Source organism: Gallus gallus, chromosome 1, assembly GCF_016699485.2.
Source record: "Gallus gallus isolate bGalGal1 chromosome 1, bGalGal1.mat.broiler.GRCg7b, whole genome shotgun sequence".
Classification (NCBI taxonomy): domain Eukaryota; kingdom Metazoa; phylum Chordata; class Aves; order Galliformes; family Phasianidae; genus Gallus; species Gallus gallus.
In genome coordinates, this window is record NC_052532.1 from 119,273,502 (window position 1) to 119,295,866 (window position 22,365).

General features: G+C 42.3%; 2 protein-coding genes across 11 annotated transcripts in view; one reads left to right on the plus strand and one right to left on the minus strand.

Moving 5' to 3' along the window:
- The first annotated feature begins 140 nt into the window (after positions 1-140).
- On the plus strand, positions 141-5,517 carry KLHL34 (kelch like family member 34). The gene has a single exon (XM_004934669.5). It carries the CDS (start codon positions 830-832, stop codon positions 2,615-2,617), a length of 1,788 nt encoding a protein of 595 aa, XP_004934726.1. The 5' UTR covers positions 141-829; the 3' UTR covers positions 2,618-5,517.
- Positions 3,789-22,365, minus strand: part of CNKSR2 (connector enhancer of kinase suppressor of Ras 2) — a 205,897-nt gene continuing 187,320 nt past the window's right edge. For 4 of the 10 annotated variants that reach the window (XM_004934666.5, XM_040670225.2, XM_004934665.5 and 1 more), the window contains 2 exons: positions 9,409-9,605; positions 3,789-6,282 (listed from right to left, as the gene is read on the minus strand). In XM_004934666.5, the coding sequence (XP_004934723.2) occupies positions 6,067-6,282; positions 9,409-9,605 (413 nt within the window). In that variant the 3' untranslated portion in view covers positions 3,789-6,066. Of the gene's footprint in view, positions 22,115-22,365 lie in introns of all 10 variants that reach the window. The other 6 variants (XR_005849332.2, XM_040670281.2, XM_004934668.5 and 3 more) reach the window with 4 other exon arrangements.

The following is a 22,365-nucleotide window of genomic DNA, read 5'->3' on the forward strand; positions in this document are numbered from 1 at the left end:
AGCCCATGGCAGTTGGATCCCGGCAGGGAAGGGGGGGGGCCGGGCACCCACAGCTATTCTGGTAGCTGTGAGCCCTGCCTGAGTCATGTGAGCCGCGGGGCCCAGATATGCACTGGGCTGGATTGGCCCAGTGACCAACCGAGATATTTTGGTTGTCTCAGCGCCTCCCAGGCAGAGATTTATTGTCTTAGGAAACCTTCACGAAATAATCCCCGGGTGCTGACCTGATCTTCAGCTGAGAGAGCGTGAAAAGAGGACAGAAAGGGGCTGCTGTCCTGGGTGTGGTGTGGTCTGAACTTACTGGAGTCTGAAACATACACAGGAGAGGATAAAACATCTGCTTCTGCCCCAAGCCATGCGCTGGCAGGCAGCGAGGATCTATTACTTGAGCTGCCTGAGGAGCAAAGAAGGCCGAGGGCGACGGCTGAGCAGACACAAAGTGCCACTTGTTGGGATTGTCATCTAGCTCCCTCATCTGTCACCTGATGGCCAGCCAAACAAGTGCTCAGCACAGCCGTGGACCATTCATTCATCCCTACACAAGCAACGGAGGCGAGAAAAGTAAGCATCTTATTACAGCTGTTATGATATTCAGCAGTTTTTTCTATAAAGGAATGCATTGAATTCGCTACAAATCTACTAACTCTTCCCCTATGCCAGGCGAGAGACTGTGGGTTGTTTTTTTTTTTTTTTGGTTGGGTTTTTCTCTAGCAGCTGGAGGTCTGGTGGGCATTCATACAATGGCTGTTGATTAAGGCATCTGTTTCGTTGTCTAATTGCATTTTTACTGCAGTAACTTAGTCAAGCAGAAAGCATTGCATTACCTACAATGAGCTACTTCCTGTCCTACTGCAAAGCGCACTGCACCACCGTGCTCTCTCAGTATCAGACCCTGAGATCAGAGGGCTTTCTGTGTGATATTTTGCTGAAAGTGAAGGAAAATGAGTTTCCTGCACACAAGTCTTTGTTGGCATGTTCCAGTGACTATTTCCGAGCCATGTTCAAAAGTTACACACAAGAATCTAAAGCCAGTGTGATTCAGCTACAAGTTGTCTCACCCACTGGTCTCCAGCACATCCTGGATTTCATTTACACTTCCTTGCTGCCTCTTTCCTTTGAAAGCCTGGAGGAGACCTTGGAAGCTGCGAGCTACTTGCAAGTGACTGATGCCATTGGCTTGTGCAATCAGTACTTGGTTAACAACCTCTCCTTGGAGAACTGCTGCTTCTCTGCCAATGTTGCCAGGAGGTTCTACCTGCCAGACGCCCTAGCTGCAGCAGAAAAATACATTGTCAACAACCTCTGGAAGCTGCTGGACTTGGATTTGGCAGGACTGCTTGAGCTGAATTTCAGAACTTTGCTAGCGGTGGTAGAATCACCAGATCTCCCTATGGTGAAAGAAACTAGGTTGCTGGATCTTCTGCTGCTGTGGCTGAAGCAGGATAAATCCAGGTCTATTCATGGAAGCAGCCTTTTGGAGCACATAAGATATGGTCTCATCCCAGTGGAAGACCTGAGGAAAATTTACACGCAGTCAGAAGTGCCCCTCACTGCAAGTATCAAATGCCTGATCATTAAAGCAATAAACTACCATACATCAGTTTTCAGACAGCCAATCCTGCAAGATAAGTCCACCACACTGAGGAACCAGAAAACTCGGATCATTCTGCTGGGGGGAGGGACAGTAAGTGAGGGTCTCATCACTGAAGTGGTGGCTTTCGATGTTTACAACCACAAATGGAAAGCTCTCACACAGGTGTGTGATGGGGTGCAGAACCACAGTGTGTGTGTGGTGGGGAACTTCCTCTACGTCTTGGGGGGAGAAGTAGAGGGTGGCACTCCAGGCGACCCTAACAGTGACAAGATCTTATTGGTTACGAACAAGGTCCATCGCTACGATCCGAGGTTTAACACATGGACCCAAATCACAGGCATGTTGGAAAAGAGATGCCAATTTTCTTGTTGTGTCTTAAACAACAATATTTTTGCCATTGGTGGACGGGGTGAGAATGGGTGTCTGCATTCATCTGTAGAAGTCTACAACATCAGCAGGGACAGATGGACGAAGGCCAGGGAATTGCCATGCAAGATACATGGTCATGCCAGTGCCACTTGCAAGAATACTATATATATCTCAGGTGGCAAATATGCAGAACCAGCCAGCACGAGCAAGGACTTATATTCTCTGAGCTCGCTTGAAGGGCAATGGATGAAACAAGCCCCCATGAGCATTGCTCGGTTTGGGCATCAAATGGCGACAATCAGAGAAGCCATATTCACATTTTTAGGTTTATATGAACCATTCTCTGAAATAGAAAGATATGATCCTGATCAAAACCAATGGACTCGTTTGAGGCCACTGATCTATGACCGATTTTGCTATGGTCTGGTGGTAGTAGAGGAAACAGCTCTTCTCATTGGGGGAAAGAAATGGCAAGACTCGCGGGAAGTCCCCACACAAGATGTGGTTGGCTACGACATTGACAACGATAGCTGGGAGGAGATTTGCAAAGCCCCCCTGCCCTGGTGTGGGCTGCAGTGTGCAGTGCTACAGCTGTCAGAGATGGCCGAGGAACAGGGTAGCGACACCCTGCAAAAGAAGCTGCCAAACTGCTGAGCCAAGGCATCGTGGAATGGGAGGCCTGGGAGATGAGCCACTGGGGCAGCTCTGGAGAAGAAGAAAATTGTGATGGCACTGGATGTGACAGTGTTGAGGTTCTGTGGTGATAGGCAAGACACTGGGTAGAAACAGGCAAGGAAAACTGGCTGCAGCCTGGGAAAAGGTGCAGCAATTTGTAGATCTGGGAGCCAACCTCACTGTGGAAAGATGTAGCAAGTAGCACATGTGGAGGAGAGGAGCTAGAATCATAATCCTTGACTTTTTTTGAAGAGTAATACCTAGACAACAATTAAGAGTTGTTGCAAGACAGATTTTTTTCTAAGGTTAAAAAATATAATCCTCCATTTCTGTTTTCTTAATCAGAGGTAATTTTCCCAGTCGGTAAGTGCTATTGAATTGCTATGGTATGGCTAAGGAAAGTGAAAGTGAGATGTATAAAGATGAGGAAATTGATGCCTGTAAGAACTAATAACAAGTAGTGCCAAGGAAAGGTATTATTTGATATGCTACATACTAGGCAGGAGTGCCTTAGCTAAACAGCATGAAATTACTGGACAGAAAGTGTGGATTTTTTTTAAATGTAGCCTCAGTTATGGCCATATGCTAAAACAGTGCTTGTTTCATAGAAGCCATTTCTCTCTGAACAGCCTTTGTTGTAGCATGCCTTTCAGATGATTATTTTGTATTATTTTGAAGAAACACTACTGGTACAGTACATTTCTCATGTATCCAAGCCTTGTTAGTTTAGATGGTCAGAGCTGAATTGATGTACGTACTGCAAGACCCTATGACACATGTTTCAGAAGTTGCTGTACCTAATGCCCTGATACTTACCTCAACAGCATACATTGCTTTATCATACCTGATCATAATGGTAAAATTGTTAATTACTGAATGTGAGAGAACCTGACAAACAGGTTTACTTTCACCAAAGAGTGCAAAGGGAAGGAACGCAACAGAAGGCTTTCAGCAGACTTCATTCTGAGTCTGCCTACAGCCTACAAACCGACCAGCAATGGTCCTACTTCTTTTTGGCCATGCTGGCTGAGTTTGCAGACACTGCCCAATTGCTGAGGGACTTGAAGGCACGCTGATCTGTGAAACGTGTGTAAAGTAGTTAGATGCCACTGTTTTTGTGTGCTTTAAACTGAAACTCGAATCAGAGATGTTCATTTAAAAGCTAAATTTATTGTACTTCATTTTACAATGTTCCCTTCCTAGGTTGAGAGTTAATACAATAAAAATATATATAGAAGAACATTTAATAGTCTTAAAAGAAGGCAGCACAATGGATAGGACACATGTTCTTTGTCACTAGACTAGCTTAAAAAACTGCAATGTTTAATTTTCACCTTTAAAGCAATCAAGCTGACTTTACTAATGTAAAGTGCAGGCAGAATAGCTGTTGCATAGCAACAGATCTAAGTCTTCTGAACTGCCTTGGTTTTGACAAGGAATCAACTACACAATGTGCATATACATCCATCAGATATAAAGAGGTTTTATATGAATATATTTACTTTTGGTCCGGTAAAACAGTAGCAAGAGAATCTAAATGCCTGGAACAATAGCACAACCCATTTCAAGTCAAGCATTTTTTAAGAGAAATGTACAAAAACCTCACAAATTTAATATACAAGTCAGTACATGCAGTAAATAAATGTTCAGTTTATACAAACAATATTCTTCTAAATGGTACAAATATTACACTGGATCCAGAATTCTATACAAATGTCATTAATATATGATCCATATTGACTCGAATATCTAGGATTACTGAAAATGGGCTACAGAAAGGCCACTCTTCTGTACAATTGTGCAAAATCTGCAAAACATTTGCAATCTGAATGCAATAGGGTAACAAGGAGGAAAGAGAGAAAGATAAAGGAATAAATGCAAATAAAGTAACCAGAAAGAAAGAAAGAGAGAGAGAGAACAAATAAATAAATCTGACTGTTCTTTCCTTCGTCTCGTCATGGATATAACTGCCAGGAAATACCAGAGCCCATGAAGTTTAAAGTACATTCACTGAGCTGTACAGGCAACAGACTAAAGTTGGCTAAACGCACAACTCACTGTAGAAAGAATAAAGGAGGCTGCGTCCTCTTGCATGAGCATTATTAAGCTGTGTCTCGAGTCCCAACTTATGCAGCAAAACACTGAAAAGCAGCACAAATGCTTTATCATGCCCTGATCACTTTTTGAAAACAAGACCATGAAGAGTAAAAAGAGTAAATAGATGATATTTAACCTCTTGCTTCCCTATTCCAGACAGGTGCCTAAATCTAAGGAGATATTTCTGCTTATATTCACTGTGCACTCCGCAGCACATCTCGACTCTCAGGGAAGTTTCAAACCCTTCTGTTGGCTTGTGAACTCAGCAGAACCCAGAGACATTCAGAGGCAGAGCAGAGACTTTCTGAGCTCTCAGTTGTTTTCAGGTTCTGTGCTTAGCTCTGTTCCTATCATACTTTTCCTCTGAGTACAATACAGCAAAATTTCACAGCTCAAAAAACACAGAGTACTTGAAAAAATGTATTCATTCCTTTTCTATTGCGGGAATTTTCAAAGCCTCTCAGGTTGGGAGCATTTTGTTGGGAACCTTTTCCGCTGCTGCTTTTCTGGGCAATAGAAATGCCTTTATCAAAGATGTTCAAAGTCTACTTTTTCTCTTTTGCAAAATTTGATCCCTTCAGTACAAAAGCAGCATAAGTGACAGTACCATGACTAACATTTGTTTAAAAAATTAAATCAACCAAATGTGATTAAGAGACAAATAACACCTAATTTTGTCTTAATTAGAATACAGACCAGTATCCCTTTGCACTGATGGTAAACCTTAGCAACAGGATTTTTAAAAGTACAAGGAAATAAAACCTAAATGTTTAATACTTAAATTCACATTAGTCATTATTGTGGGCTGATTTTCAACCTTCTGTGTTCAACAAAATGGAAACACAGTCACTGCATTATGCTTTTTCCCTGTTATGTAAGAAAACTCCTAGAGTTTCTCATTAAATATAATTTTTCTTTTATTCCCCTGCCACCAAAATAGTACCTGCACTCCAAAAATGCAATACAATACTGGAATTATGTAATAAAAAATATCATTGTAAAAGCAACCTTCAATAACAAAACCTTTAGCCTGCAGAACTTCCTCTGTGAAGGCCACAGTCTTCCAAGAATGTTTTAAAATACTTCTATCTAATAGTTAAAGATCATGTTCTTTATTTCACAGAAGGTAAACACAAGTGGAGCATCGGTAGTGTATAAAACACACAAATCCTCATTAAAGACATGGTATCATTGACCACTGAAGGCGTACTTCACACGGCTGAGTGACATTAAAAGATAAATTACTAGAAGTCCCACATATTGTTAGAAAACCTAATTTATGCACTTTTGTCAAGGCCTGGAGTGTAGCAAATGGAGTAGAAGACGGCCCCTTATACATGCGTTTCAATGTAGGAGTGCGTGTGCGCTAAGGAAGCTAGAAGCGTGTCGACCTCAGATGAGCCATTAACAGAGCCCCTCGGGGTGCTGTTGTGACAGATGTCCAAAAAGATGTCAAGGTATATTTGTTTCCATTCTTGAAAGTCTCTAGACGTCAAACCTGGATTATCCAGAACCTTGTCTATAATGGCTACTTCTCCTTCCCTGGCCTGTGGGAGAAGAGAGACAAGTAGAGTCAGTGCGGGCAATGAGCAAACAGCATGGGTAGGATGGGAGCAAGGACACCACAGAGGTCTGGGAAACAGGGCAGCCATCCAACTGCTGTGATACTGCTGACACATGGCAGCCTCTTCCCCTGATGTCACTCATCACCCTGCAGGACTGGGCACTCCTCACCTTGCCCCACACCCTCAGAAATGGTCCCTATTCCCCTCTCACCCCTTGTTCAGCTCCTGCAAAAAAAAAAAAAAAAAAAAAAAAGCTCTGCGCTGTTTACTACTAGCTGCTTCAATTTTCAGGATCAGTTTTATGCTGCCAAGGGCCATCTGTTTGCTCTTCTTGATCAGCATGAGAAATGCCGCGTTTGTGCGTGGGATGCAGACAGATGGCCCCTCGCCCGCCAGCAGAGCTAAGCCTTTTTTACAGGGCCTGTCATGGGGACACCTGAGAAGATGCCTGTGCTAGGAGCCTTCAGCTTGGTAATGCCCTCACCAGCAATCCAGTGCATGCTCTGGGGTGGTTGGCTGCTACCTCCTCCTACCATGGTGGTGGCAAGCAGAATGCAGGAACGGGTAAAATCTAACACAGATGTTGGCACCTCCCCACTTGTCATGGAGGCAGGGGATGTGGCTGTATCCTAATCACTGGCTGGTGATTAGCTTATTGAGAGATGACAAGCAGCCAACACGGGTCAGAGCAAGCCTCAGATACACACACAACTGCTCACTGTTTTTATTAGCGGTGGAAGACAGATGCACCAGCCTTGAGCCTGAAAGAACATGTAACAGGCAAGCTCCAGCACTTCTCCTCTGTGGAGAAGTGGTCTGGTCACCAGCGACTTCTCCTCTATCCTCCATGCCAGATGGGTTTCATAGACCTCACTTCTAACTGACATTTGCCATGTTTATACCACAAGTGTGATAAACCTGTCTAGGGAGCATGTTAAGGGAAGTATTTGGCAATGTCAGCCCACATTGGTGGAATAGTTATCAGAAGGGTCAGAGATGTCACCAACAAGCAGTATGTTTAAAGGTATTTTTCATGCTTTGCAATCAGTAGCTAATTAATGCTATATGGTAGAATAGTAAATTTCAGGGACAATCATACAGCTGCGGCTAACCAGAGGAAGAGAACCTTTGGAGTCTCTCAGTCACCATATATTTGCATGAACTACCATAATGTGCTTCTTGCAGGTTGTGACCTGTACACACAACCCAGCGCTGCCAGTCAGGTGGCTCATACTTGTTGAGGAGAATGGTTTTGTGGCTATGTCAGGACAAAAAGAGCAGACGGGCCTTTTCATTGCTGATGGAACAGACAGCCTATGGGTGGTAAGAGCTAGAACCAATTTAGAGGGCTGTACAGATTACTAATCATTTGAATGAATTAAAGGAGAATTCAGAACACCAAATCCAATGGGCAAGTGCAAGTGAACATATTCAGGAAGGAGAACTCAATGGCATTGATAAAAAGGGGGAACAATTGATTAGCTAACAGCAGTAGCTCCTGATAAATACTACTGCCAGTACAATAGCAGAGGTGAGCTAGGATGGAGCTAGAAACAATTAATGAGTTACCATGATGCCACTGCAAAACAGGCGCACGCCACATTGCACTGTTGCCATATGCAAGAAACAGCAATAATCTGTCTTTGATACTTGCTGGCATTGCACTGTCAATTATTTATGTCATTCTGGTCCAAACAAGATTTGGTGACTAGTTCAGAAAATATGTCTCATGGAAAGAGAATAAACAAATTATGTTTGCTTGGTCTAAAAGAAAGAAGATATAGAGAAGCATGAAAACAGGCATCTGCTGGGTTAAAGGGATGAGCTGTTTTTGGAAGACCCTTGGGGGGGAAACCATTTGTAGAAAACCATTGGCATAATGTAACTCAGGTATCAATAAATGCTAACAAGAAAGGCAATTAAGCACGGTGATAAGCTGCTGATATGGAACAGCAGCAAGGCTGTGTAATTCCTGCAAGTATCAAGAAATGTGTTATTTTTTATATTTCAGATCAACACTCTTACATACTGTTGGTATGAGTGATTCCACCAAGGTGCAAGAGCATAGATTCTGTGTGAACCTCCTGCCTGCTCTGCATATCTGAGATGGCTATGATTTTGCTTCAGTTTCTCATGTAAAAATTACATGGAAAGCCTGGGCACCTTGACTTTTTCTATCAGTCTACAATCTAGCAAAGACTCACATATCCTGGTTCTTTCAGTCGCCTTCAATGAGATGATACAGTGCGAAAAGTTAAGCATAAGAAAGATTTTCTTCAGGGCTGGAGTCTCACAGCATGAAAATAATATTGCTTAAATGCTTCTCTAGGTGATGGAAAACGAAATTAATTAATGCTGATAAAACTCTCTTTGATAAAAGCTGTTACAAAATCCACTGCACAATTATCTAGTGACTTAAAATGTAGTAATTTAATACAGTTAACAGAGACCCTGGGGAAATCCAGCACATTGTTTGCTGAAATCTCTAACAACACAGATTTGAAACTGCTGTAACAAATAAAGAAGCTGACAGGGAGGTCAAATTAGCTGCACCGCACTTACAATAAAGATAAAAATCTTCAAATCCATCATTACTACTATCTATTTATTTAATCAATCCTACTGATTAAACACAATGATCCTACCAGTCTATGCAGAAACCAAGCACACAGTTCATTCCCAGACAAACTCAGTAATCAGAAAATAATAAACTGTTTTAAAAGGTACCGCATCATTCCAAAAGGCTGACTGTGCTTCACTGCAGACCTTGGCAATTCTGGAGTAAATGCATTTTTATAAATGAAAGTTTTCAGGGACAAAAAAAGGTGGTTAAGGTCTCCTCCGTTAATTTGGTGTCAAATGATGTCATGCTAGCTAGCTAGAGGAGGAGCTGAGATTTTACCTGGGCACAAATAAAAACAACCTCCTCCCTTTGACTCCTCTCCCAAGGCACAATTTTCTCTGCTTCAAGAACAGTGGTTACACATACCTTCCTTGCACATTTCACAGATCACATTCAACCTGAGCTCCAGCCACACACAATTAATCTCTGAATACAGTACTGTCAGATCCGACCTTAGGGCAGGATTTTCCTCCCTGTTATCTCACCTTTAAAGTGCTTTTCAGAATTCGCAGCTGGTGCAGTTTTTCATTAACTACTGGATCGCTACATCTCTTTATAAAAGATTTTCTATACTCCAGCTTAGTGGAAATCCGGCGGTCTCCTAAAGGAGAAAGGCTGGCCTGCTCCAGGGCTCTGTAGAGGTCTTGCAAGGAATCTGCTGCTATTTCTTCTGTAGTTTCAACTGTAATGAGAAGGAGAGGAGGAAAAAAATAAAAAAGGAAAAAAACAGAGAAAAAAACAGTGGATCATTAACACAGTTATATGACAGTCTACCCAAACCCTCTGCAAGATGGTTAACAGGTATAACAGATCATAAGGAAAATATTTCAAATCTGCTAAACTTGAAAAAAGTGCTGCTTCCCCTTCACTAACTATTGCCTTCAAGTGAAAGGCATTTAAGAATGTAAAGTCTTGACCCACACAGAAAGAAGCAGCAGTGCAAGGTGCAGTAATCTTGCAGTGCCGTACTGTCAAAAATCCCATAGTCTAATATTGCATTTAAATATACTGGTAATTTAATAGTAACAAGAAAAGGAGGCACTGGAAGTGTCCTAGTGAAGAAGGTGATCAGGGACCTGATCTTGGCCTGAGATCATGATGTTGGTGGTGCCTTCCGATGATGCTGATGACACTGTTGTTGGGATCAGATGTCATTTTCCTTCCCATAAAAGTCCTTTTTTGGCATGTGCTTTTGATATTAAGAGTGTTTTTCAATAGTCAACAATGCTGTTACTCGTGATACTACCTGGAGGTTTTAACAGAAGATTACAGACTGGATATCTGAGCATGCTGCCCAGCAGTGCAGCAAGTTGCATTATAGGTTTCTTAATGCTTGTTGTGACAAGTGTTGAGAGCATTTTAAAGGAAAAAAATAATTAAAAAAAAAAAAAAGATTTTTCTTCTTTAGAAACAAATTCAAATAAAAGTTGGGGATGAAATGTTACTCTAAGCATTTGAAATACTTAATCTGCAAAGCATCAAAACATTTCAATTTCTCATACACCACTTCCTCCCAAAGACACTAATGACTGTGTAGAAACTTGCCAAGTGCCAGTGAAGTGCCGTGATGAGCAGAGTGATGACCATTGGAAGCCATGGCAGCCCTGGGGGAGCAGCCAGCTCTGTCCCTGCTGCCACTCACCAACATCCCATATACACAACAGCCGTCCACTGCTGCAGACACATACATGCTTACCAGCAGTGACTTGAGACAACCTCCCTTTCAAGCCCATAGCATGCAGCACAGCAACTACTCACCTCTCAGGCTCAAGCAAGAACTCTAGAAACCAAGATCTCCACAGCCCATCAAAAAAAGTATTTGTAGTCATATAGATCTTTACACAGCCAAATAATTTTGTAGCCAGCAATTAATCTTGATATGTCCCCCATCTTTTTATTCATTTGCCCTTTTTTTGGGGGGTGGGGGGATGCTTTTAAAGCTTTTATTTTTTATTTTTTTATTTTTTTTTAAAGATGTATAGACATGAAGAAGGGTTAGAGGCCTTTTACCGACAAAGGTGTTGGGTTCCCTCAGTTGATATATATATTGGAGTTTATCACTGCATGGCCAAGAAGAACGTAAAGAAAAACAGAAATGGGATGCAGCTCTGTCTGGTTGATATCTTTCTTATTAACACATCAGATGTGTTAATAGGTAAAGCATTTGACAGATCGGATGAAATTCTCCACAGTTTTCATTTTTATGCTTTCTTAAAAATTTCCTGTAGCAATGAGCGAATTGATGTTTGGGATATTTCTGTCCGTTGTCTCTGAACTCTGTAGTCTACCAGTCTGAAGCTGGTAGAGTCAGAAAGGGAGGGATTTTCTAAAATTAAAAAAAAAAAAAAAAAAGACATCTAGATTTGACAAGGGAATGTTTTATGTCTGCTTCTTTCTTTCTCTTATCATTTTTTACGAAAAGAAAAAGAGATCTTGTCTCTTCCCCAGCAGCATAACCATGTTGTATCCTCTGGAGATTAGTACAGGGAAAGCCTGCTGAAGGAGCGAGCCAGTGCTTTGTTTCCATGTCATTTTAATTTGATTTGCTAGGTTTATCTGGAGTCTGGACCAGCAACTGGCCACCGTGTCCAGACTTGCCACTGAAAACCCCTGGCTATCTAAAACATGAAAGGTCCCCACCACAGACAAGGACAAAGTTTGGGTTCAAACCCAAGGTTGCATCTGGGTGACAAGCACCTTCAATGAACCTGGGAAGTAGCACGGCTTCTGTAGGTGTAAATGTCAGCCTGCAGGGGCTGGGATGGCCTCCTTCCCTGTGCCACCCACTAGCCTGGAGGCCTGCCCTGCCTGGTGCTCCTTGGGATGCCTCTCCTCAGGCCTGACGTCTGCTGCTAAGCAGAAGGGCTGTGAATGGGCAAGGGGACCAGCTCTGAGATCTCATGGGAGCACACTGCAGGGAACTACAGGGACATGATGTGGGCAGGATTAAGCAGCAGCCTTGCTGCCTTCTCATAGCACTGACTGAAGGGTCTCCAAAACACATCCATGCTTCTCCTCCACCCTCTGGGGCTGCCTTCTCCCAGGTTCTGTCACCACCATGCTGTAGTTACAGGCAGTGTGGAAAAGAACGAATGGGATTTGCTGTGAAGGCAAGAGCAGGTTAGACAGAGAACAGGTCCCTTTAAGTGCCTCTCTGCTGCTGATGCTTGGGAAGCTGAAGCAGGGCAAGAGACTGCCTCAGTCCACCCACGGCTGGGGTGATGGCAGTGGGCGTCACAATAACACATGCCAAGTACTTAATTTTTCCAGAGGAACACTGAAAGTGACGATGCTGCTGCTCTCAGTGGCTGGAGTAGGCCCTCAGTAGGCGGGAATGAGATTAGAGACAAATCTCCCCTCCCTCACCCTTCTGCTAAAGGCTTTGATTGATTTCCTGTGGGTGTTGGTGAAACCCTTCATGCCAGAAAGGAATTGAAATACTTGATTAGACATACAGCTGAGATTTAAAATGATGTTTTTTCTTTTTCCATTTATTTTTTTTTCCTCAATTTGGTGTATATTTATGCAAGTGATATGCTACTACAGCAGGGCTTTCCTCATAAGGGGAAATAAGGCCTCAGAGAATGCCACCTTTAAGCAGGAAACATGACCTGCTGTGATCTGCAGATGATCTCAGAAGAGCAGCCAGTGCAGCAGGTGGTTATTCACCCTGACATGGCTGCTGAGCCATAGGCTATATCTCTCCAACCACCTCGCTTCTCTGAATACAAAGGGACATGGTTGTTCCACGCACTGCTAGAAAGGAGAGTCTCTTTCTGAAACGATACTTTTGCACCCTGCTTGACCTAAGCCTTGAACAAGTCTGTAACCTTGAGGCAGAAAAGAAGTTGCATAAACTCTGCAGCACACAGGATCGAAATTCAGAACCACATCTTCCAACTACAATAATACACAGGTACTATGTTCTGAAATAACAAAACTTATGCTCTGTCTTCAGTGGAAAGCAAAACCTTTTGCATTAAATTCAGGAGCTGAAAAACAGCTCTAGTCTATTAATTGGACTATTACACTCTAGTAAATGCTGTGTTGTTATTTTTTTTTAACTGCTTTTCACTATGGAATAGTTTCAAAACCTATACATTGTCTTCACTTCTTAAAATGCCGTGAATATTTTTACCTGCTTTTACATTTCCTTCGGGAGGAAACTACAGATTGTGGCTGAGTGGGTGAAACTCTAACGAGGTCAGGAATGGTTTGGGTTAGTGGCATTCAGGAAAGACTAATAGGATTTTTAGTGCCTTGCTCTTTGTTTTTAGAATGACTCTGCCCTGAAAGCTATGAGGATATCTGTGTAACCACCTCTTTGCTCCACTAGACTGTTCATCTTTCCATTACTTCCCTCTAAAAAAACCCAGTAAGAGCAATAAATAGGAACATCGGGCACCTGAATGAAAAGTGATCAGAGAAACCATCAATGCAGGTATTTACGAGGACCAAAAGGTGATGGTTCTGCGTGGGCTAATGATTCAGGAAGATGATCCTGAATTAGGGACGTGTAGAAAGTCCCTGCTGCAACCCATCTGGCTTAATGCATCTGGACACAGGTAATCTCTGGGCTTATATTTCTAACAAATCTGCTTTATATGGAGTAACCTTGACATTTTCAGTGGAGGTTCCAGCACTTTTGTGCCTTGCTTTCCCTGTAAAATCTCAAGCCACTGAAAGCTTGTGGACCTCCCTTTCAGTGAGGTACCATCAGAACCATTGATTGCAGCTGGGGCTACGAGTGCACACAGCTGCCCAGGCAAGGATCCTACAACACAATTCATCACAAGCTTTGTCACCTGCTGTGCTGTCAAAGGCAGATTCTTCAAGGGCTGTAGCTCTCCTTTGCAGGCCTCTCTGTTCTTTGCCTGTGCTTCCCAACTCCATCCAGACTCCTCCCATCATCTTCAGGCTCCGCATCCCAACTGAGGGACACAGTTCCTACTCTAACAGCTTTGTCCATTTTTGGGGTTTTTTTTTTTTTTTTTTTTTTTTTTTTTGCTATTCTCTTTGCTGTTTGCTGCTTTCACAGCTTAGTGACATGCTTTTCCCTGTGCAACTCTGTGCACGCACGCCCACCCACCATTCTACTTGCAATTAGCTCTGCATTTGAACAAAATTACCGCCCTCTGCAAATCCTGAGAAAGCAAAGCTGCTGCAAAGTCTGTGACAGTGAGCAAACAATGTGCAAACAGGCTGAAATCCCCCAGCTCCACTGAAACCCATGCTCCCATTTTCATTCCTTTTGGTGAACTCGCTGGCTCTGGCATGGGTAGCAGCTCAGCTTGGCTCCCCCAGGATCTTAAGGAGGTAAGTTTGTTAGAAGACAGCATTAATCACATCATAAACCATGTGCTAATTTCCTCCTAAAAATCTAACAGGATTTGCTTCTAGTTTTAATGTTACACCTTTTCACTTCACCTCTCACACCTGCTTGAAGCCTTCTGAGACATTCTGGGGCTGCCAGTAAGCAATCCAACAAAACTATAAGATTATTCCTGGTCTCTGGGATGTGGTCCCAGGCCCTGTTACTATCTCAAGCTGAAGCACAAGTTCCTGTTTTTTGTGTTTGTTTGTTCATTTTTCAGGGAAGTTAGAAGGGATGCGCCTGCATTTAAGGCAAGAAAGCAAAAGGATAGAAAGAATGTGTGTGAGTGTTAGCTCTATTGGAGGGGGGACAAGAGAGCCTCCAGAGAAGTTGTTTCTGGTTTCCCAGTACCTGGCCAAAATGAATCTTTGCTACTGCTCAGGTTAATCACTAGATTCCAAACTGCACAAGAGGGAGACATATCCAAATGCTTATGGTGCAAAGAAACAGGAATTACAGTCATTTATTATGCTCTTTGGGTAGATGGCAGGCAGACAAAGCCAGGTATTTGCTTTCCCCCTCTCTACATCATCAAAGAAAGACAATGGTGAAACCACTGGCAGATGGAGTTTTACAAGGAGACTGCATGTGGTGTACCAAGTTTGGCCTGATCATGACTGTGGGGAGCACAGTGACAAGGGAGATAAGCTCCTGCTAGGAGAGCATCAGCAGCCACATCACAGTGTTTGTGCATGTCACAGAGCAGGTGGCAGGAGGCAGCAGGAGATGCAAGTCAGGTCTGCATGGAGGCCAGCTGCTAGTCATCTGCTCTGAGTCACGAGGAGCTGATTTCCCTGCTAGAGCACAGACAAACCTGTGTCTTCTCTAACTCCACACTGTGGCAAAATCAAGACCTGAAAGGGCATGTGAGTGAATATATAGATAGAGGTGTATATATATAAATCTATGTGTGTAAATCTATTAATGAGGGCTCTCTATGAGTGAAGAAAAGAGTAAGCAAGCTGAAGAAATGCTTAAGAAAAGCTATGGGCTTTATGTGCAGCACCTGGCCTTTGCAGCCTTTCTCTCTATTACTCCTTCCCCTTGCCTGCCCTTTTCTGATTTATGCAGTCCTCCATTAAAATACTGACCTATGTACCTGAAAGCACAAGATTTTCCCCAAAACCTTTGTTCAAGAAAGGGAGAAGCAGCGCTTAAAATCAAGCTTTGAGACTTGTGTTCAGTGAAGTGGAGGATCAGAAAACTAGTATTAAATTTACATTTTATGCCATCTTTTCCTCGAAAGAGGCAGTACTTTTTGGTTACCAGCTAGCTGTACATGGCTTCTGTCCTCTCCCATTAAGTAAACCTGCAGGCAAAGAGGTTCCTGGAGAGCTCCATGGCTGAGGGCACCAGCCCAAGCCAGCTCTGCTTTATGCTGGTGTTCCCCATTGGAGCAGTGAGTTTGCCTATCACCTCCACGAGCACACGCTGGTTTCCTGCAATAAAGTGAACAGTGCAGGCAAGTGGAAAGCCCACCTCCCAAAGGACAGATTTTAGAAGGTATTTCAGGCCATTTCCACACAGCCAAGCTTAATCAGTAGCAGTCAGACACTGCTATCACTTTTAAAGGATCTGACACTAGCTTTTGTAAGGCCTGAGAGATACTTGACCAATTGCTGCAGCATCGAAGGTCTAGTTCTTTTTGTGAAACATTTATGGCACTGTTCTTTTTGGATCTGTAGATCCCCGTGAATCTCTCTTCTTCCCTTAGGTCACCTCTCTGGTGAATGAATGAAAGGCTGCCTGTTCCTTGGCATAGCCTTGCCCTCATGAGCCACCGCTGGCCACAGACGGCATTCTGTGGGCTGAAGCACAACACTTGGGCTGGCCTTGCTGCAAGCCCACGCCAGACACTGCTCTTCAGTTCTCTGTGCAAATAGAATTGGTTATTAAAAATGGCTGATGCCAAACTCAGCTTGAAAAAAACTGAAACATTTAAAAAGTACCATGAGCCACAAGGTTCCTCCCTGCAGACCTGCACTGTCGTGCTGACACCAACCTGCAGGCACTTTCAGCATCCACTTAGCAATGAAGTACAGGTGCTGGCAAATGGGCCAACATGTTAGTGGGAAGGGAAAACACAGACAGAGGGAATAATTAACTCACTCTGTTCGTGCAGCCTCTTGACAGCTCTTACACATCTCGAATGAGCAACAGGAGAAACTCCTCGTGTGCTCTCTGCCCTGCTGTTTCATGAGGTTATATTGGTAGGCTGTGATTTCAGAGAGGGCATAAGAATGAGGCTGAAATAACTCAGTGTAACAGAGAACTCTGATCAGTGGCAGAACTTTGTGGCAGCAGTGTTGTAATTGCATCCTTTGGTATTTGTCACAGCGCTCTGCTCATTAAGTTGCCTACGAAGAAATCAGTTTAACCGTCATCCACTGAACAGATTTTACTGACTGGGAGAATTTTAACACAATGAAAGAGGGTATCTTGACATTTTTCTTTGCCACAGATTCAATAAGCACTGTTCAACTTTATCACAAGCTACCAATATTGAGGCGAAATAAACAATGCAATTGCATTTTGGTGGTATTCTTCCCCTTAGTCCCCTCAGTTCAGAAACAATGAAAAACTTCTTGTATTTACGAGGTAAGCCAGATCTGAAGCAGAGTGGATAAACTGCTATACTTCTGGGGATGCTGTGACTTTTAAACAGGAGGAGGCTGTCCCTATGGATCTATCCCGCAAGCAATATATGGAAGCAACTACTCCTTCAGGAAAATATTTTTTTCACAAACCTAAGCTGTTACAGCATATGAAGTTCTGAAAGGTTAAGTGACAAGCGATATGGACCCGGCAACATTACTCACCGCTCAAAATCAAGCGACAGTCATGCTTGCTCAGTGGCAATACCTGTCACGGCTGATGGCCTTGGTACCCGAAAGCCAGCCTGAACGGAAGGGGCAGTGTTCCTGGTGAGCAATATCCACTGAGAAAATGAACTCTACTTCAGGCTGCATCCCAGGTTTGCTTATTTGGATGAAAATCTAACACTGAGTGAAATTTTCAAAAGCATCCGCATCACCCAGGAGTATAAATCCCAATTTCAACATGAAAGAAATGTGGTAAATCAGTGTGGGCAGTAACTAGTGTCTTCTAACTGCCAGCTCGGCTACCTCCGCATTGCACGGCAGCCGGCTGGGGAAGCAGCTCCTGAGGCACTTGTGAAGGGGGCCCGAAATACTTTGGAAGATGTTATCCCAGAAGATGTCTTATTTATTCAGATATTCAGATTTATTATGGGATTTATAATTAATTGCAAACGTTGCGATAGCTGCACTGATTAGGTCCCAGACTAATGAATCTGCACCCTGATTTACACATTTATTTAGGGCACGACACTGCCAGATCTTAAGCACCCCCACCAGCTGCTGAATGCCCATCACACCGCCACGGTTTGTAAGCACTGAAAGGAGTTCAGTCCCTGCCCGGTACCTTTGAGAACAAGTGCTGTATGTTCAGTAATGGCAAGAGAAATGCAATGCCATGTGGCTCTTCCAGTCATCACTCATGTCATCATGTGTTATAATGCCCAATGAACTCGTGAACGTACAGGCACCTTAACATAAACTTTCTCTCAAAACGGGCATGACAGCCATCACAGAAGAAAAGCCTGTTCCCCATCCATTAGGAAGAACGCGTTTGCGCACAAAAGAAATGAAAAAGAAGGAAGTGACCATCAGCCCTTACAGACAATGGCAAAGCTGAGAAGTTACTGGCTTATTTCCTTTATTAAGCCCAAAATAACACTTTCAAAAATCCTGACTTCATGAATAAATCAAATGCCTTCATTAAAGAAACATTACTGCCATTTTCTATACTTTATTTTAAGGCATACAGAAAAATATTTAACAAATGGGTATGCAATTAAATGCCAGGGACTGCTAATTACAGCCCTCTTGAATGCCTCTGCAAAACAATGATACTCAATACAATATGTTAGAAAGGACGGGGAAAAGAAAGAGGAAGCTGAAGACGATCTAATTCATGTTAGTGCAGATATATGCTTGCCTGTGGCTACAGGCTGCAAACAAGCCATCAGCATAACCCAGAATGGCAGCCAAAGGATACTTTAGATTCACATCTTTGCTTCTGCTTCTCTAATTCATTTCCAAAACATTTCATCTCTAACTAATTATGGAGTTTAATGACAGAACGTGAAGGACTGGCTCAGGTTTCAGGCCATTCCAGCAGAGTTTTAATGATACATTACATCCTTCAGGTGCAGAACCTTTATGTGCTTAGCCGTGATTTATCAGCCCTGGCAGAGGCAGGTACTTCAAAGGCAACCTTATATAAAAAATAAATTCTGCCTTTGCCAAGCATTGGAAAAAGCACTGAATTAAATTTAAAAATCAATTCCTACAGACAAGAGAGTCGTAAAAACTCAGTGGGCTTGTCTATTTGGCCAACAGGCACAAAATCATGAAAGTACAATTTTGTAATCAATAATAGCAATACAGTGTATGTTTTTTGATTGGAAAAAATTAAAGATGCCAAAACAACATTAATAAATACTTAGGCTGATTTGTGACAGTCCCATTAAGCAGAAACACAACATGCATTTTGATGAGTTTCCAACTAGTTCATGTCATACTATACTTTTTATTTTTCAAAAAAGAATATTAAAACTATTATAAGCTTTGTCACCTGCTGTAAGGCAGAATGATATATTTTATTCACTGCACATTTCATTTGTGAGGCAAAAAAGCATAATTTACTTCTTTATAAAAGGGAAATATATATAACTATATATATATATAATTTTATTGGTATTAACATAATGCAATACCATACATTGAGCAAACAGAAAGAAAACATTTCAAAATACATTTTTAAAAGTATCTCCCCGTAAGATAGTATGAAATATCAAGTAATTAGCATTAACATTATTACAATACACCCTTAGCCAAATATATTAAGGAAAATCCACATTCTAACCACAGAGATAGAGGCAAACATCAACCCATAGGGGATTCAGAACATAATGATAAATACAATATCTGCATCTACTTTGAGTGACATCCAGACGAATACTGGCCCCCAAACAGCCCTCTGGAGTCGGGGTGTTATACAGAGAATACTTTGTGCCTGCTTCTCCAGGCAGCATCACTCACATGTTTAACTCCTAGAAGATAAAGAGGAACTGAAGAGTTTATCTGCAGAGCATAAGAAATCTCAGCGTGAGGTATCTTCTCCGTCATCATCCAAACCAGTGTCAGTGTACCCTCTGGTAATGCGTTACAAATCGTTAGAGAAATAGAAGTCTCTGAAAGGTCTGTGCACACCTTCACTTGACAGAATACACTTAGTTTAGCATGATACAGTAAGGTAGCATCCTTCACGTTAGTGAAGGACGCTTAAATGGCACAATCTGTCTGGTTGGCCTGAATGGATTCACTGCAGTTCAGTAAAAGCAACAGGATTTTAGCGTTACCACAGCCGAATCCCTCTTTAATTCCTCGAGGTCTGCAGAACAAAACTGAGTGACATCAAAGCCCTTCCCCTGTCAAGACCCTCTTCCCCTTCCGTTCTCCCATGCGGGGCAGTATTTTCTGCAAATGTGCTCCGTGTAGACTGGATCTGACCTTGTGCCTAGTCCCATTGTGGAAAGGGTGCATTCTTCAAAAGAGTGGCCATGCCCTTGACACCTTCCTGGAGGCCTCATATCCAGGCATGTGGTTGTCTACGCTTTAACAGGTCTAGTCTCTTTTATAAACACCAATGTTATTCAAGAAGAATTGACTTTCTGAACGGAGGCCATTAGGTGTCTTGCAAGAGGCTGAAGTTGAGTCTCCGCCGTGCCAATTCGCTAATGATAAGTTTATCAACCTTTGAGTCCAATCGGTTCAGTGCCAAGAGAAGTGGATCCGATTTGACATGGAGAGGTGCTATCAACTCTCGCAGTGTATTAGCCTAATATGATAAAGCAGTGATACAATATGTTGAGAGAACGGTGATGTGCCATTACTTCCATATCATATTAGTATATTAGAATTACTATCATGCAAACAAGAGCAAATAGCAAATCTGGCATACAGTTGCAGCGCTACAGAGCTTTTCTAATGTGCATGCAGGTGTGCTTGTGAGGACAGATACATGGCGCTGTTTCAGTATGACATCTTGCTCCATCAAAAGAGGTATTTAGGGCGGAAAGTTACATGTTTGCTTTTTGTAGATACGTTTGGAGAAAAAAACAACAACAAAAAAACCCACAAACCAACCAAACAAAACAGAACAAAGACTAATTAAAAGAAAATTAAGCAAGAGAACAATACACATCCTAACCAACAAGGGTTGGTTTCCTCTGTACTTAAAAGACATGAACTCATTTGGAAACACTGGAAAAGGGTCACATGAATGAGGAGAAAGAAAGCAAAGAATGTGCCCCAAATCCACCAAACATGCTATGAGCACGGAAGGATACCCTGCCAGCAGCTTATGTATGAACTAGAAAAAGAGGTGGCACAAGGCAATCTGTTTCTTTTTGTTATTTTAGCTGGCAATCTAGTACTGTGACACTATGGATGAAGGGTAAGATTGAGTAGGAAATCACATGACTTTCAAACCATGCTGACATCCAAAAGCTAGGACTTGAGAACTCACGAATCTTTGCGGACTCATGTTAGCAAAGAAAAGAGAAAGAGAGAGGTGGAATAAACAGCATGTCGCTAAGTTGTTTACTGAAGAGTTTTTTGTCTATTTGTGCACATAGGGCAGTTTCAAAAGCCCACCTGGTTTCAGCACATACCCTATTTTGCTGTGAATTATACTTATTTGTAATAAAGTATGAAACTTTCCATGATTCTCAAAATCTCTGTTTTCAGATCCCAGATAGGAAAAGCTGTGGGATATTTTGTTGTTAAAAGAAACAAAAACCAAGCCTCACTTTGGGAAAGAGTTCAACTAGGCCAAGTAAAAAGATGTAAAAAATTACATCCAATTTAATTGTTGAGACTTGTTTATCCCTTGTTAAGGAATTTACTTTTTCAAAAGGCTGATGAAGAAGGAAGGAAAATACCAAGCTTTGTCATTTTTACACTTGAGGATGTCTGTAAAGGTCTAGGAGAGCAAAAAACGATGTTGTCTCAGTGACAGAAGGCACCAGGTGGAAAGAATTCCAGATAAAAACATTGGTGCCATTTAGTCCGTCCATGGTAGCAATTGGAAAATGGGTTTCCAAAGAGGTACGCTGTGAGCAATTCTGCAGAGCTCAAAGGAAGTTCAGGCTCTCTGAACTTCCTAGCTTTCCTGGGAATTTTGTGTGTCAAGAGGGAGAGGAGGAAGAACAAGGGAGAGGAAAATAGTTTATATAACTATGTCCTAAGAATAGCAGTCAAGAGACAATTTTACATAACTTATGATTTTAAATAGGGAACATTTGATTATACAACTGAAACGAAAACAAACAAGCAAACAAATAAACACGAAAGAAAAATAGACCCAAGCCAACCCAAACCAAACCCTTGAGAAACAAAAGCCCAAGCTAGCACATTGCAGGACTGATGGAGTTGTGAAGAAAGGAGGCTCAGCGGACTGCAAAAGGAAATGCTTTTCACATTTTAGCCTATTTTATAACACTAACAGGCGCAGCGTTTAAAGTAACAGTCTTGGATTTGCTTGGAAAAGGGCACTAAGAGAAAGTGGATCCTGCAGCCTCATAGATGTTGCTTCTGCAGCTTCAGGAGATCCAGGTGTCTCACAGTTGCCGTTCCTATAACTTCAGCTCTACAAACTCAGGAAGTTTGGTTTCCTGTAGGAAGGTAGATTTGGACAAAAGGAACTCCTCTTTTCATGAAACAAGGTGGCTATGAAATAAAGGAGGGGTGTTTTCATTAGGATGTTACCAAGCAGATATCTCAACCCTGCTCTTCCACACGTCCTGCTGAAGCTAGTTGAAGGGTGTATGGAAGAACTATGCTACCTTCACCAGCTGGCGGGACAGGATGGTTTTTATGTACCTAAAATCCAACTACTTTTTGCATTAGGAGATGACTGTTTCTGAAAGAAATCCTACTGATAAGACATTGTTTTGAGAAGGCTGTTCAGTAATATTGCT